Raw genomic sequence first — 17140 nt, forward strand, 5'->3', positions numbered from 1 at the left:
GGCACAGACGCGATGGGCCAAAAGGCCTTTTTCTGTGCTGTAGACCTCTATAACTCTATGAAAGGCCTTTCTTTTTATTCTTTTTCATTGAAAGGCCTCAAGGATACATCTCATTGGAATGTCAAAGAACCAACAGTCAAACAAACAGTTCTTTGTGAAAACAGTTATTGAAATAGCATCTTTTTGTGTTCACAATGTCCAGATGGAATATTTATTTAGGAAAATGTCTACTCTGTTTGAAGAATGGGCTGTCCTTCAGGCCTTAAATCTGTCAGTAAATTACCCAAAACCAATTAGATGATAGATAAAAAATAAAGTTATTTTGAACAGCAAGCAACAACTCCCTTCTCTTTCCAGGTCATTTCTGATTAAGTTAAGGTCGAGGTAAAAGGTACATTTATGTACACTGTGTATATCCTTCAGTGAAAAGTATTCCGAGGACTGAGTACATTTGGTGACAGGTATGCCAGAATGGAGTTTGGTGGCGACACAGTACAAACCAATGGCCTTGAGATAACTTTTTGGTGAACGTACAAGATTCATAGTTGCCAATCCACAAATATGGGCATGAAGGGAATGCATGACTTAACGTCGCACCAAAATCAACATGTGAATGAGGCTTAAATAAAACAAAACCAGGAATAGAACATGTAAAATACAATTGTGTTTGCTTAACTATTAGTTATTCTGGTGATCTTACCAAACTGACAGCTCTGAAATTATTGTGCAGTAATTAGTGTACAAACCTATATAGCATCAGTTGACTACATTTGAAAGAAGTGGTAACTCATTTAAATATGAGCTTATGTTGTCCTATGCAAAACATTTTAGCCACTGTGGTGGTTTTTCTCTTCTGTCCCGAGAGGCTGAACCGCTTTATATTTCAATCTTGTGCAATTCTGTGGGTACAGTTGCAGAGGGTCAGGGTTAACTGTCTCAAAGGAGCCTGACGTAAACTGAAACAGACTTTCGTGCCTTCTGCAACACAAACCGAATGTATTTTAGTAGGCTCCAATGTCATTTATGATTTATTGCCCCTCTTTTTCTTGCATTTGTGAGATAAATTTGTCATTTCAGCCATGGTTATCCTGGCCATGATGCGGCACAATAATGTGAAAATATTAAGAGCTTCCATATTGTGTACCATGTAAGAATGTTCTATGATACTTTATTGAAACAAATGACTGGCAATATTTTTTTGTTTTCTATACATAAATTGATAACTAATTCAGTTCACTCCAAAAATACTATTTAAGGAAATTAACTCTAAATAGAAAATGCTTTCACCCTTGCAGTTTTCTTGTGTTACATTGACACCGTTGTGTAAATATAGTCACATCATTTTGCTCAGTTGATAATGCCAGTGGGTGTCTGAGTCACATATTTCAGAAGAATGGGTACAGGGCGGATGTTTCCCCTGGTTGGGCTGTCTAGAACCAGGGGCTGCAGTCTCAGGATATGGGGCAGGCCATTTAGGACTGAGATGAGGAAAGATTTCTTCACTCCGAGGGTGGTCAACCCATGGAATTCTCTCCCACAAAATGCGGTGGAGGCCGGGTCACTGAGTATATTCAAGAAAGAAATGGATAAATTTTTGGATATTAGGGGCATCAAGGGGTATGGAGAGAAAGCGGGAACATGGTGCAGAGATAGAGGATCAGCCATGATAATATTGAATGGTGGAGCAGGCTCAAAGGGCCAAAAGGCCTACTTCTGCTCCAAGTTTCTACGTTTAAGATAATTTGACCCGAGCCGATCACTGTTGGGAGAATGGTGCAGGTGAAGTAGAAAGCTATGGTCGACCTCCTCCTATCTCTAGGTGAAGAAATGTAAAATCAGTTTAGATTCACCTATCCTCGTTGGCACGTGGACATTGTGTGGGAACCGAATTGCAATGCTCCCGGACAAATGTCCTTCCGATGCCTGGCATTTAGACTCATTCTTGAACAAGGGTAGCAGGCTGAGCTCTATCCCAATTGAGGCAAGTGTCTGAAGGAAAGCATGAGAGAAAGATTAGAGGTTTTTTTCCCCTGGCTGATAAATTGAAAGATGGGCTATAATGCCAGCAACTGGAAATTCAGGTCAAAATTCAGGACAATCAGTCAGTTGTCTAACAGTGAAATAAATTAGATGGTTAATGCTTTAATATTTTAACTGAAAAATAAATAAGGACAAAATTACCAGGTCTCTAGGCATTGACAAAAGAAACAGAGACGGCATAAGGAAAACTTTTCTTTAACACAGCAAGCTGTTATGATCGGAATGCACTGTCTGAATATTAAATTGTAACTTTGAAAGGGAAATTGAATAAATGCTTGAACAGGACAAAATGATAGGACTATGTGAGGAAAGAAAGGAGTGGGGCTAATAGGAGAGCTCTACTAAAGTATCAGCACAGGCATATTGAGCTGAGGTTTGAAAGATTGTTAGGTTTTTGGACTTTGTCTTTAATTTAAGGGTAAATCACAGAATCACATGGTGCAGAAGAGGCCCTTCAGCCCATCGAGTCTACACCGACACGTGAGAAACACCTGACCTATCTACCTAATACCATTTACCAACACTTGGCCCATAGCCTTGAATGTTATGACGTGCCAAGTGCTCATCCAGGTACTTTTTAAAGGATGTGAGGCAACCTGCCTCCACCACCCTCCCAGGCAGTGCATTCCAGACCGTCACCACCCTCTGGGTAAAAAAGATTTTCCTCACATCCCCCTCTAAACCTCCTGCCCCTCACCTTGAACTTATGTTCCCTCGTGACTGACCCTTCAACTAAGGGGAACAGCTGCTCCCTATCCACCCTGTCCATGCCCCTCATAATCTTGTACACCTCTATCAGGTTGCCCCTCAGTCTTCTCTGCTCCAACGAAAACAACCCAAGTCTATCCAACCTCTCTTCATAACTTAAATGTTTCATCCCAGGCAACATCCTGGTGAACCTCCTCTGCACCCCCTCCAGTGCAATCACATCCTTCCTATAATGTGGCGACCAGAACTGCACACAGTACTCCAGCTGTTACCTCACCAAGGTTCTATACAACTCTAACATGACCTCCCTACTTTTGTAATCTATACCATGATTGATAAAGGCAAGTGTCCTGTATGCCTTTTTCACCACACCACTAACATGCCCCTCTGCCTTCAGAGATCTATGGACATACACGCCAAGGTCCTTTTGTTCCTCCGAACTTCCTCGTGTCATGCCGTTCATTGAATACTTCCTTGTCAAATTACTCCTTCCAAAGTGTATCACCTCACGCTTTTCAGGGTTAAATTCCATCTGCCACTTATCTGCCCATTTCACCATCCCGTCTATATCTTCCTGTAGCCCAAGACACTCAACCTCACTGTTAACCACCCGGCCAATCTTTGTGTCATCTGCAAACTTACTAATCCTACTCCCCACATAGTCATCTATGTTGTTTATATAAATGACAAATAATAGGGGACCCAGCGCAGATCCCTGTGGTACGCCACTGGACGCTGGCTTCCAGTCACTAAAGCAGCCTTCTGTCATCACCCTCATTCTCCTACAACTAAGCCAATTTTGAATCCAGTTTATCAAATTACCCTGTGCCCCATGTGCATTTGCCTTTATGAGTCTCCCATGTGGGACCTTGTCAAAGGCTTTGCTGAAATCCATATAAACTACATCAACTGCGCTACCCTCATCTACACACCTGGGCACCTCCGCAAAAAATTCAATCAAATTTGTTAGGCATGACCTCTCTCTGACAAAGCCATGCTGACTATCCCTGATCAAACCTTGCCTCTCCAAGTGGAGACAGATGAAACTCACTGGCCTGTAGTTCCCTGGCTTATCTCTACAACCCTTCTTAAATAGCGGAACCACATTAGCTGTTCTCCAGTCCTCTGGCACCTCCCCCGTGGCCAGAGAGGAATTAAAAATTTGGGTCAGAACCCCTGCGATCTCCTCCCTTGCCTCCCTCAGCAGTCTGGAACACAAACCATCCAGACCTGGAGATTTGTGCACTTTTAAGCCTGCCAACACCTCCAATACCTTGTCACTCCCTATATCAATTTGCTCAAGAACCTCGCAGTCTCTCCCCAAGTTCCATACCTTCATCCTCATTCTCTTGGGTGAAGACGGATGTGAAATATTCATTCAACACTCTAGCGATGTCCTCTGGCTCCACCCATAGATTGCCCCCTTGGTCCCTTATGGGCCCTAGTCTTTCCCTGGTTATCCTCTTCCCATTGATATACTTATAGAATATCTTGGGATTTTCTCTACTTTCACCAGCCAGAGCTTTCTCATATCCCCTCTTTGCTCTCCTAATTGCTTTCTTAAGCTCCACCCTGCACTTTCTGTACTCCACTCCGCTGATTTGCTCCCCTTATACCTGCTAAAAGCCTCTCTTTTCCTTCTCATCATATCCTGAATATCTCTGGCCATCCATGGTTCTCTGGGCTTGTTACTCCTTCCTATCACCCTAGCGGGAACACGTTGAGCCTGTACCGTCCCCATTTCCTTTTTGAACCCCACCCCCCCCCCCCCCCCCCCCACCCCCCCCAACCCCCCACCCACCACCGCCGCACTGCTCTTCTGTAGATTTTCCCACAGGTAGCTGTTCCCAGTCTACCTTGGCCAGATCCTGCCTTATTTTACTAAAATCCGCTCTCCCCCAATCCAAAACAATGAAGGGGGTGGGGAGTCTGTTCTGAATTCTGCCTGAGAGCAAGCCTCGGTTGTTTGATTGTTAGAGATTGAAGGGGACATAAGTTATTTTACTGGGAAGAAGATGCAAGGCATTTGCACTTGAAGACAATGGCAGTAGCCTGTGTGTTGGCAGTAGATTGACAATAAGGCTCCAGAGATTCAGGAAAGTGTTGGGAATGTCAGACTGTAAATAATTGTGCTTTAAACTGCCCATTTACTTCCAAGATAAAAGGGAGTTGGGGGTCTCAAGAGTAGATAATCAGCATTTCTACCTGGATACAAGACCCATGTGATACAAGACCCATGTGATTCATGTTGCCTGGAAGACGGACTTTGAGTGGGCAAATGTCTGAGATATCTCTGAAACCTCACAAACAAGGTTAGTTTTGCCAGTATCCAGGAGATAGGGAGTGGCTATAGGCCAGAAAACACTGTGGTTCACCATGCAGGAATGCAAATGGGAGCTCATGCTCATATTGACAAGACCAAATTCATGAGGAGCTAAAATGAGGCTGGAGGATTCATCTAGCTCTCACTAGAGGAAGTATTTCCAGGGAAAACCCTCACTGTAAAAGACAGCTCTGAGATTAAAAATTCCCAGGCTTAGAAAGGAAAAGAACAGAAGTAAACCTTCGGTAGCTGAGAATCACCTTGGACTGGTTCCGGGTGAATTGAATGTCTACTTAAAGGACAGTGTAAGGTCTATATGTGAGGTGTGTTAAAAGGAAAAGGGGAATGTTCTGTTTTGTGGTTTAAAATATAAGTTGTTTACTAAGATAGTGTTTAGTCAATAGTGCTTTTAGTCTTTTGTTACAGTCAAAGTTTTAAAATGTTAAATCTTTTATCATCCTTTCAGCTATTAATTGGAAGTTTGGATTTATTTTTCAAAGTTATCGGTTTCTGTGGAGATTGTAACAGGGCTGAATGGCCTCATTCTGTGCTGTATGATACAATGATACAGTGGGGAGTGGATGTGTGAGGCACGGGGGACGGAAGAGCAACAGTTACAAAATAAATTCTACGTCCCCTGCATTTTTCATTGCGAACTGATTTACAGGGAGAAAGGCTATTTCAACAAATGTAATTTTGACATTCCATCACATTATACGGTAAACAGTACAAATGGTAGTTGATAAAGAAAGCCTCCAAGCACCAAGGCACTCACTCCTCGACGCTAGTTATCTCATTCAAACAGATATTAAATGTTTCTGCCAGGACTGTGATCATTCAGTAGTTGCCGGATTGTGAATAAATTGGAAATAACAGTTTGCGTACGAGATGTAGCTGTGATTTGGATCTCTCATAGGTGGCAAATACTGTAATGTTTTGAGAAAAACAATAGAGAGGGAATGCATGGCAAATGAGCTTATCTCACTCCTTCAGATACTGGAGCAACATGTGGAAGAATTATTGTCATTTAATGGAAAATATTTGAGGGTTAAGTCCTCGCTAATCAACAGTGGATGGAGGATTTGTTTCTCTCTCGGGCTAGAGTGTTAAGGTATAGAAATGACAGTTAATATGGAGCTATTGAAGGTTCACTGCCGTTTGTGCATTGATAACCATTTTATGCTTAAAAAGTCTTTGCAAAGAGCAAAATTGCATGATATATTTTTACTTTACGGCTTATCATGGTGCTATATTTCACAATAAAATATACCTGGAAGAAAGAAGTATTAAAAGAGTGTCTTTTGTCTTGTTCAAGGATCAATGGCCTCGAAATGATGTTGTTTAAAGATCAGCAAATGAACATTTAACCCATGCATAATAAATTCCTGTGTCCGCTATTTTAATAGAGACACTGGACCTGATTTTAACTTTGTCTAAGTGAATGGGTTTTGAGTGAGTTGGCTAACTCACTTAAAATAAACCAGTCGGTATTTCCATTAATGTAGCACACTTTTTTTTTTAATATGAGCGCCTTAAAGTGATGGCACACAAATCTTCATACCATGTAATTTAAAGGCCAAAATTATTTTTCTCTGTGTCTTTGAGAGATAATGCTCAAGGTAGATTTTTATCCGCCCTACATAAGAGTGGAGAAAAACGTGTGCTTCCTGTTTCTTTAAATTCCCTCCTATGTGAATTTACTGCCTTTCAGGAGGTGCGACGCGCAAACCAAGCGCTGAAGAGCCGGAAAAGCAGACGGACCACACTGTGAAAATCGCTGGGGTTATTGCTGGAATTCTTCTGTTTGTCATCATTTTCCTCGGCATAGTTTTGGTCATGAAGAAAAGGTAAGTGAGACAATCGGCAGGAAGTAGTGGGTGCAGCCACAGAAAAATTAATCCCTTTCCTTAGCAGTCACCCTCCCTTTATGCAGCTCTGAGGATTGTGGTACCACGGTATATGTAAAGAAATGGTTTTGGATTTATTAACAGTATTTTCATTGAATGAGCCCATATATTAAAAGGGAAACACATTTATTCCTCTTAGAAAGTAAATATGTGCGTTGCTAAGGCCACTGGTTTTCCACCTTCACAGAAAAATGCATGAAAGAACTGGAATACAATCCTTAAAATGTCGATAAAAACTCATAGGATCCCATGCAATAAGGAAAGAGTTTGACTTAGATGGGAACATGGAAATCAAAACACAAGAAGATCAGCCATGATCTTATTGAATGGCGGATCAGGCTCGAGGGGCCGAATGGTCTACTCCTGTTCCTGTTTCTTATGTTCTTACAAGTCACTGTAAACTAGGGGCAGAATCAGTGTAAAATGATACGCAAATGCGTTTTTCTTAAAAGAAGAGAGAGTTATGCTGTAATCTGTGACGTTTATTATCCCTGAAAAGGTTCATGGGGGTTGAAAATGTGGTTCCAGCACAGGTCCTTGGGCATTGCCTGGTGCAGTTCTGATGTCAGCTGACTATGCAGGATCAGTTTAATTCAATATTTCTGTGGTGCTCCTGGCATGGGGTGACGCTCTGGGAATACTATATAAATCAGGAGCCCTAACATCAGGCACCCAAATTCTTGGGGCAAATTCTTGCATTATGAGCCAGGCAATGTAATACGACCTTCATAGATGCACTTTTTATATGATTTGTGATCCATACCCGGTAAATCATTGCAGAAGATAACTTTGTTTTACCCCTAATGAACTGAGATTTTACTGTCGGCCATTATAGTCCTTTGTTAATGTCTCGTGGCCATTAGGATTCATAATGCAGTAAGCAGACTCAGTAGTAACATAATAACCCTAACTTCAGCATAGACCAGCAACTGAAGTAGCTCATGGTTAAGCATTATTTGGCTGGGTATCTATCCAATTAATTCTCACAAAAGCTAACCTGAAATGTTCATAAAGATGAAATAGAATGAAAAGACTCCAATTTTTGTTCTCCTCCTTGAGATTCACAAAGGACCCAGGATGCTATTCTAATTGGAAGCGGTGACATGCTACACATATCACCATAGCAATGCAGCTGAGCTGAAACTGGTCTCAGTTACCGGGTCTGTGTTTCATAGGAAACACCTGTGAGTTGCAGAAGTAACCAGAATCATCCAGCAATTATCTAACGTATGAATTAAGATGCATGGGGAAAATGTGTGAGGTAAATGTTTTATGGATGGCTGTCCCTGAATGTGTCCTGGACACAGTCAAAGATTAGAGTGCTCCTTAAGAAAAATGCATTTGTTGCTCCAGGCAAGCTCCATGTGATTGTGAAATTAACACGGCTTTTCAGTGCTGTCTGTGAAGTATACCACAGATGGTTTCCAAACATGTTTCAAAGATAACACTATAGACATCATATAACAGACGCTGCTTCTGAGTCTCATAACCTCAAGGCACCCGCCATCCAGTTACGTCCCAGTGTATACATTGCTTTCTTTCAGTGATTTAATATATCGTTTGCAATCCTTCGTAGTTTGCAGATTAAACACGAATATTGAGCTGCAAAGACAAGCATAAAGAGGACCCAGATAGTTTCAGCTATCGTGTAGCGTTCTGCATATTATCAAGTATTGAAAAGCTCCAAACTCCACTCTTGGGGCAAAACTCAGTCTGTTTGCTGTAGCAACATAGAAAATGACATGTATGAATGTGTCCTTCGCATTCATGACAAAGAAAGATTAATCAAAAGAAAACTTTTAAAAGTGTTCTCAAATATTTTAAACCCTTTGGATTTTGTTTCCCGTTGCCAGGGCTGAATACAATTTAATTTTTTTTATTGGGAGGCCTGAGCCTAAGGCCTCTTGGCATAAGACACTACCAAGTTCGATAAGAGCAGTGAAAAAAAAGTTGAGCAATTCAAGTTGTCGTGATTAGATATCGGAATCCAGCAGTTTGAGGTCTTCTGAATCTGCGGCTGAGGTTTACTCATTAAGTGCCACAAATATTTATTCTGTTCCTTTCAAAAGATGTACAGTTTTCTTATAAGAGAATAACTGGCAGAGTGAGACTTACCTTGCTGCAGTATAGCATGCCATTTTCAGACATGCAACAGAGAACGGACGTGTAACAGAGATGGTACACACTGCTGCTACCAACACACGACGACAGCAGTGTGTACCATCTACAAGATGCACTGCAGGAATTCACCAAGGCTCCTTAGACAGCACCTTCCAAACCCATGACCACTACCATCTAGAATGACAAGGGCAGCAGATAGATGGGAATACCACCAACTGGAAGTTCCCCTCCAAGTCATTCACCATCCTGACTTGGAAATATATCATCATTCCTTCACTGTCGCTGGGTCAAAATCCTGGAACTCCCTCCCTTGCAGCACTGTGGGTGTACCTACACCACATGGACTGCAGTGGTTCAAGAAGGCAGCTCACGACCACCTTCTCAAGGGCAACTAAGGATGGGCAATAAAATGCTGGCCCAGCCAGCGAAGCCCACAACCCGTGAATGAATAAAAAAAGCTAAATCTGTAAGTTTAACCACTATGTACAGTGGTCCACATTTCCTTGCTACCTTAGTGCACAGGAAGGGAATAAATGGAGCAGAAATTTTGATTTAGACGGAAGTATGGAACAAAAGCCCCTTTCTCTATTAGAATGCTTTTCTCAACTTCCCTGACACCTTTGAACCTTCACACAATCCAGCCACTAAGTTCAGACTGAGCAAATCTAAATGAAGCCCTGAAGAGGCACTGCAGGCCCCAATTTCCATATTTCGCTCTCCTAACACACTGTGCATATGGTTACCAACCCTCCAGGATTACCCTGGAGTCTCCAGCAATTAAAGACTAACCTCCAAGGCACTGCTGCGAGCAGCCCTGAACAAAAATCAATGCGCAAGTGAGAGAAGAAAAATGTTTCTTTAAAATGAATATCCTTTTGAAGACTTTTGTTTACTAGTTATAAAATATTTGGATACGGAGGGGTAAAAAGGCACTTTGGCTGGAATTCTCCAGCCCCTCACGCCGGTGCGATCTTCCTGTCCTGCCGATGTGAACAGAGATTTCAATGGCTTGCCGGCCCCATCATGGAGGAACCCGCCATGGGGGTCTGGAAAATTTTGGCCTTTGTCAGTCAAAAGGGAGATGACGACAACTTGCTTTCCAGTAGGGAAGGCTTGAGGACGGACGTGTCAGGAAACCAATGGTAGGAGTTTGGGACTGGGGCATTTCACAGAATCCGAGAATGGGTCACCGCACAGAAGGAGGCCATTCGGCCCATTGCATCAATTCTGGTTCCCTGAAGGAGCAATCCAGCTCGTGCCACTGCCCTTGCCTCCCCCCTGTAGCCCTCCACATTCTTCCTTTTATGATAATGATCCAATTCCCTCTTGAGTTCCTCGATTGAACCTCCCTCCACCACGTTTTCAATCAGTGCATTCCAGATTTCAACCACTCGCTGTGTGAAAAAGTATTTCCTCATGTTGCCATTGCTTCTTCTGCCAATTACCATAAACCTGTGGCACCTGGTTCTCGATCCTTCCATGCAGGGGTACAGTTTCTGCCTATCTATTCTGTCCAGGAGGCAGGAAGGTCATGTAATGATAGCTCCAGGAATATGTCCAACTGGAGTTGGCAACCCCACCTATGAGGGTGAGACTTGCAAGAGGCACAGTTTCTTCCAAGTTCACAGGTGGAAGTGAGGAATTCCTGTCATGGAAGGTTCTGGAGATTTTGAATACAAATTTCTGCCACTGGGAAACTATCTTTAGAGCATTTTGTCTTTCTGCGGGCAGATAACTGGACTTGCGCCCGACAGGATGGAAGATTTTCAACCACCTGCTGTGAGAATCAGGTTTGGCCTTCTCCCTTTGTCTGCTATCATTGTGGAGCTGGAGAGTCAGGCAGCAATTAAGAAGGATGTACTCCACCCCCATCCACTAGATATTAACCCCACTTACAAAACACAACGTATATCCCGGTAACATGGATCATGTGAAAGACTTTACTGAGGAGTTGTGCATAAGAAGAATGTGCTTCACCAAAGTGGCAATAGGGCAATTCTGGAAGGTGCTGCATGGTAACCTGCAGCCAAGCTCATACGCCTATACTGCCCTCATGGTGGGTATGAAGGCGACCACGCTACTGCAATGGTACTGATGTGAATCTTTATAGATGGTGACCTCTGCAATATAAGCCAAGCTGCATTAGGACATAAGTTTGTCAGATTGCTGAGCTTGACAGTAGAGTTAGCAAATTCCTCCATCTTGGCATCACAGCAGGACAGCAGGAAGATAAGGCCATCCAGTTACAGGGCTGGATTATATACTGGGGTGCAGGGAGCCAGTACTGCAGCTAGGCCAAGGAGGAGGCGTTCAGCAATTGAACTGGACCTCCAAGGATCTAAGGGAGGCCTCGGAAAGGATGGGGGCGGTGGCGGGGGTATGCGGAGAGAAGGGGGGATGATGGGTCATGTTGGGCAAGGTGGTGGGGGGAGGGATGGTGAATGTGGGAAGGGAAAGCTATATGGTTAGGTGGCAGGGGCAGGAGGTGGGGGGACTCCGACTGGCACCGGGTCTCAGAAATCTTGCCCTTCACTGGCCAGCAACCAGCATATTCAATCCTGCTGGGTACACAATGGACTAAATATGGTGGCAGGATGAGGCTTTTAAGTGGATATTAATTGTACACATAAGGCTTCAACTGGGCCACAGGGGGATGGCCCACAAAACGCCTCCCCTGCCACTTGTAAAATCGCTGCTGGTGGGCACGGCACCCTATTTTAAGCGTCCACCCACCTACTTTACCGTCCATGGGTGGCCCATAAAATCCAATCCGTTGCCTCTTTAGTTTCCATGCACACTACCCAATTAGACATGGGATTCACACCAGTGAGCATGCAAATAATGAATAAATAAAGATAACATTGGAAACACTTGGATAAATATTTCCTTGTGTATGTATGCAGATGTAAATGTTTATTTCATTGGCATAATCATAGCTCACCATGTGGACATTTATGGCCTTCCTTTCATTAGGTTTTGCAAGATGCTATGAAATGGTTGATCTCTCCAATAACAGAATATATGCAGTTAAAGTTATTCCACATTCCAGTGTCAAAAACTCACCAGAAAGATAAGATTGAGAAGGAAATTGAACTCCACAAATCCCTGTCCAATAAACACATCGTGAAAGTCGACCATAACTTTGAAGATGATGAAAATAATTATATCTTTCTAGAGCATTGCAGTCACAAGTCATTAGCACATATATTGAAAGCAAGATGTTAGGAACATAGGACTGAGGAGCAGGAGTAGGCTATTCAGCTCTTTGAGCCTGCTCCGCCACTCGATAAGATCATGGCTAATGGCTGGGTGTAGTCTCAACTCCACTTTGCCGTCTGTTCCCGCCGCCATAACCCTTGACCCCCTTGTCCATTAAAAATCTAATTCAGCCTTGAATAGCTTCAAGGACCCAATCTCCACTGCTTTCTGTGGAAGAGAATTCCATGTACTAACGACCTCCTGATCTCCATGTTAAATGGTAGATCTCTTATCTTTAAACTGTGTCCCCTAGTTCTAGTCTCTCCCACAAGTGGAAACACCATCCCAGCATCGCAAAATCAGAGTCTTTACAGTACAGAGAGAGGCCATTCAGCCCATCGAGTCTGCACTGGCCCGCTGAAAGAGCACTCAACCTAATCCCACTCCCCTGCCTTATTCCTGTAACCTTGCACATTCTTTCTTTTCAGATAGCCACCCAATTCCCTTGTGAATAACTCAATTAAACCTACCTCCACCACCCTCTCAGGAAGTTTGTTCCAGACTCCAATCACCCTTTGGGTGAAAACATTTTTCCTCACATCCCTTCTACTCATTATGCCCATTATTTTGAACCTGTGCCCTCTAGTTCTTGATGTATTCTTGACGGGATCAGTTTCTCACTATTTACCCTGTTCCTACCCCTCAGGATCTTGAATACCTCTATGAAGTTTCTTTTCAGCCTTCTTTTCTCCAAGGAAAACAAACCCAACCTCTCCAACCTATCCTCATAACTACAGTTGTTTATCCCTGCTCTGGATTGCTCATGTCCTTCTCCGTGGCCAACCTAAACCTTATGATACAATGGTTGCTGTCCCCTAAATGCTCTTCCACTGATATTTGATCCACTTGGGCCAACTCATTCCTAGAAGCAGGTCCAACAGTACCTAACCTCTCGTTGGACCGGAAACACACTGCTGCAGAAAATTACCTTGAACACATTCCAGGAACTCTCGACCCTCTTGTCCCTTTGCAATATTCCTATCCTGTCTATATTTGGATAATTGAAGTCCCCCATTATGATTGCTCTATAATTCTTGCACCTCTCTGTAATTTCTTTGCAAATTTGTTTCTCTACATCCCTTTCGCTAGTTGGTGGTCTATGTACTACACCCATCAATGTTATTACACCTTTTTCATTCCTTACCTCTAGCCAGAGAGATTCTGTCCTTGACCCCTCTGGAACATCCTCTCTCTCCAGAATTGTAATTCCATCCTTAATCAATATTGCCACTCCCCCACTTTTCTTCCTTTCCTGTCTCTCTTAAATACCTTGTACCGAGGAATATTTAATGCCCAGTCCTGTCCTTCTTTGAGCCAGGTCTCTGCTATAGCAATAATATCATAATTCCATTTGTCAATCTGTGCCTGCAGTTCACCAATCTTATTAACCACACTCCATGCATTCACATATGTGCACATTAATCCTGATTTAGGTTTTTCAACTTTCCCCATTACCCTGACCCCATCTAATGACTTACTATAGCCTACTCTAGTTCTATCAAGCTCTCCAAATGTTCTATTTACCTTGATGCTACACTCTGATATATATTCCTTATCAGTTAATACTTCTCGACTTCCCTCTGCCAGTTTCTCTCCTCTTCTCTCTGAATTTCCTCTCAGGTTCCCATCTCCCTGCCAATCTAGTTTAAACCCTCCCCAACAGCACTAGAAAACCTCCCCGCCAGAACGTTAGTGCCAGTCCAAGTGACATCCTTTTTGTACAGGTCCCACCTGCCCCAGAACCAATCCCAATCCCTCAGAAATCTAAAGCCCTCCCTCCTACTCCATTTCTCCAGCCACATATTGAACTGCTCAATCTTCCTATTCTTATGCTCACTGGTACATGGTACTGGGAGTAATCCTGAGATTACTGCTCTTGAGGCCCTGCTTTTCCATTTCCTCCCTAACTCCCTAAAGTATGCCTTCAGGACCCCGTCCCTTTTCCTGCCTATGTTTTTGGTCCCAAAGTGGACCATGACCTCTGGCTGCTTGCTCTCCCCCAAAGGATGTCCTGCAGCTGCTCTGTGACACCCCTGCCCCTGGCACCAGGGAGGCAACATACCATCCTGGAGTCATGTCTATGGCCACAGAAATGCCTATCTGCTCCTCTAACTATGGAATCCCCTACCACTTTAGCACTTCTACTCCCCTCCTGTGCTACTGAGCCACCCACGGTGCCACAAACGTAGCTCTTGATACAGTCCAATGAGGAACCATCTCGCTCACCAGTATCCAAAATGGAAAAACGGTTACAGAGCGAGATAGCCTCGGGGCATTCCTGCACTAGCTGCCTGTTTCTCTTAGATATTCTGTTGGTCACCCATTCCCTCTCAGCCTGTGTACTTCTTAGCTGCAGTGTGACCACTTCTTTAACTGTGCTATCCATGTTATCCTCAGCCTTGAGGATGCACCACAGTGACTCCAGCGCTGCTCAAGTTCCGCAACCAGGAGCTCAGGTTTCTGCAGCTGGTGGCACTTCCTGCAGATGTAGCCATTGAGGGCACTTTGTGCCTGCATGACTTCCCACATCCCTCAGGATGCACATTTCATATAGTATCCACCCTATTAAGTCCTCTCAGGATCTTATATGTTTCAGTAAGATCGCCTCTCATTCTTCTAAACTCCAATGGGTCTAGGTCCAGCCTGTTCAATCTTTCTTCGTAAGATAAGCCCCTCATCCCAGGAGTGATTCGAGTGAACCTGCTCTAAACTGCTTTTACATCTTTAAAGTGCAATTACATCTTTTTTCCAATAAGGCGACCAAAACTGTACACAGTATTCCAGATGTGGTCACACCAAGGCCCTGTACAGGTGCAGTAAAACTTCCCTACTTTTATATTCCATTTCCCTTTCAATAAACATTGCATTTGCCTTCCTAATCACTTGCTGTACCTACATACTAACTTTTTGTGGTTCATGTGCCAGGACATCCAGATCCCTCTGCAACACTGAATTTTGCAATTTCTCTCCATTCACATAATATGCTGCTTTTCTATTCTTCCTGCCAAAATGGGCAAGCTCACATTATCCCACATTATACTCCATCTGCCAAATTTTTGCCCACTTACTTAACCTGTCTATATCCCTTTGCAGAGTCTCTACCTCCCCTTGACAACTTACTTTCCTACTTATCTTGGTGTCATCAGCAAATTTAATTAATATACATTTTGGCCCTTTCATCCAAGTCATTGATGTAGATTGTAAATAACTGAGGCCCCAGCACTGATCCCTGCAACACTCCATTTGTTACAGCTTGCCAACCCCCAAAAAACAATTTTCCTTACTCTCTGCTTCCTGTTAGCAACTAATCCTTTATCCATGCTAATATGTTACCCTCTACACCATGTAATCTTATCTTGTGTAGTAACTTTTGTTGTGGCATTTTATCAAATACTTTATGGAAATCCAAGTTCAGTACATCTACTGGTTCCCCTTTATCCACCTTGCTTGTTCCTGTCTGAGCAAATTATAATTTTCTAAGTGTCCAGCTATAACATCCTTAATAATGAATTCTAGCAATTTTCCTATGATATGTGTTAGGCTAACTGGCTTGTAGGTTCCTGCTTTCTGTCTCTCTTCTATCTTGAATAAAGGTGTTACATTAGCTATTTCCCAATCTGCTGGGACCCTTCCAGAATTTGAAGAATTTTTGAAAGATTATAACCAATGCATCTTCTATCTCTGCAGCCGCTCCTTTTAAGTCTCCAGGATGCAGGTCATCTGGTCCTGAGGACTTGTCAGCCTTTAGGTCTGAAGGTCTTCCCAGCATCTTTTCCTTAGTGATGGTGATTGTTTTAAGTTCCTGCCTCCTGTTCATCTCTTGATTTTCAAGTATCTTTGGGAAGCTTTAGTCTTCTACAGTGAAGACGGACACAAAATACATGTTCCATGCCTCTTCCATTTCCTTGTTTTCCATAATCAATTCCCCAAACTCATTCTCTAGAGTACCAACACTCGGGACAAAATGATGCGTGGTGACATCAGGCATGCGTCCCGACGTCACCGCACATCATTCAGATTTTCAGTTCGGCAGGCGCGCACCTGAGTTGGCTACGTGCTTGCCGACCTGTTAAAGGCCTATTAAGGCCAATTAACTATCAATTAAAACAATAAACTGAGCTGCGCGTCTAACCTTAAGGCTGGCGGGCAGGTGGAGAGCCCAGGTGGCCTTTTCATTTTTCATGGAACCTCATCCACGGCCGGATAAGGTTTCATGAAGGTTTTTAAAGGTTTGAAAAAATTTTAAATAAAATTTATAGACAAGTCCCAGCTCATGTGATAGTTTCACATGAGGGGACACACCCTAAAAATTTTTTTTTTTCCTTTATTAAAATTTTTTAAACTTAAATTAATCTCCCTGAGGCAGCTCTGTGCCTCAGGAAGATTTCTGCACTCTTTCGCGCACATGTGCAAAAGAGCACAGGACCCAACTCAAGCAACACCCCCCCCTGCCCACGCACACAGGTGGCACTCAGCGCTTGCGGGCCCATGTCACGCTGGACGGGCCTTAATTGGCCTGCCCACATAAAATGGCAGCATCCAGCCAATCGTGGGCAGCAATTGGCTGCGCACATGCCCGCGCCCGCTCCCGCACAACCCCTCCAGACGGAGAAAATTCTCCCCTAGCTGTTGTGATTATTTTAATTATGGAGTCACTGGAGTACAAATATTGGCCATCGTGAAGCTGCATTTGAGTCCGAGCTCACTCGATCATCCCATGAACACATTTTACCCCACCCTACCCTCGCACAAAAGTCAGAGATTTTCAGTTTTTCTTTACAGA

General features: G+C 43.4%; 1 protein-coding gene across 12 annotated transcripts in view; it reads left to right on the plus strand.

Moving 5' to 3' along the window:
• LOC144679979 (receptor-type tyrosine-protein phosphatase mu) overlaps positions 1-17140 on the plus strand; it is an 855381-nt gene that overhangs the window by 585778 nt on the left and 252463 nt on the right. For all 12 annotated transcript variants that reach the window (XM_078541013.1, XM_078541014.1, XM_078541019.1 and 9 more), the window contains one exon: positions 6783-6918. In XM_078541013.1, the coding sequence (XP_078397139.1) occupies positions 6783-6918 (136 nt within the window). The remainder of the gene's footprint in view (positions 1-6782; positions 6919-17140) is intronic.

The sequence above is a fragment of the Cetorhinus maximus genome, chromosome 4 (assembly GCF_964194155.1).
Source record: "Cetorhinus maximus chromosome 4, sCetMax3.hap1.1, whole genome shotgun sequence".
NCBI classification, from domain to species: Eukaryota; Metazoa; Chordata; class Chondrichthyes; order Lamniformes; family Cetorhinidae; genus Cetorhinus; species Cetorhinus maximus.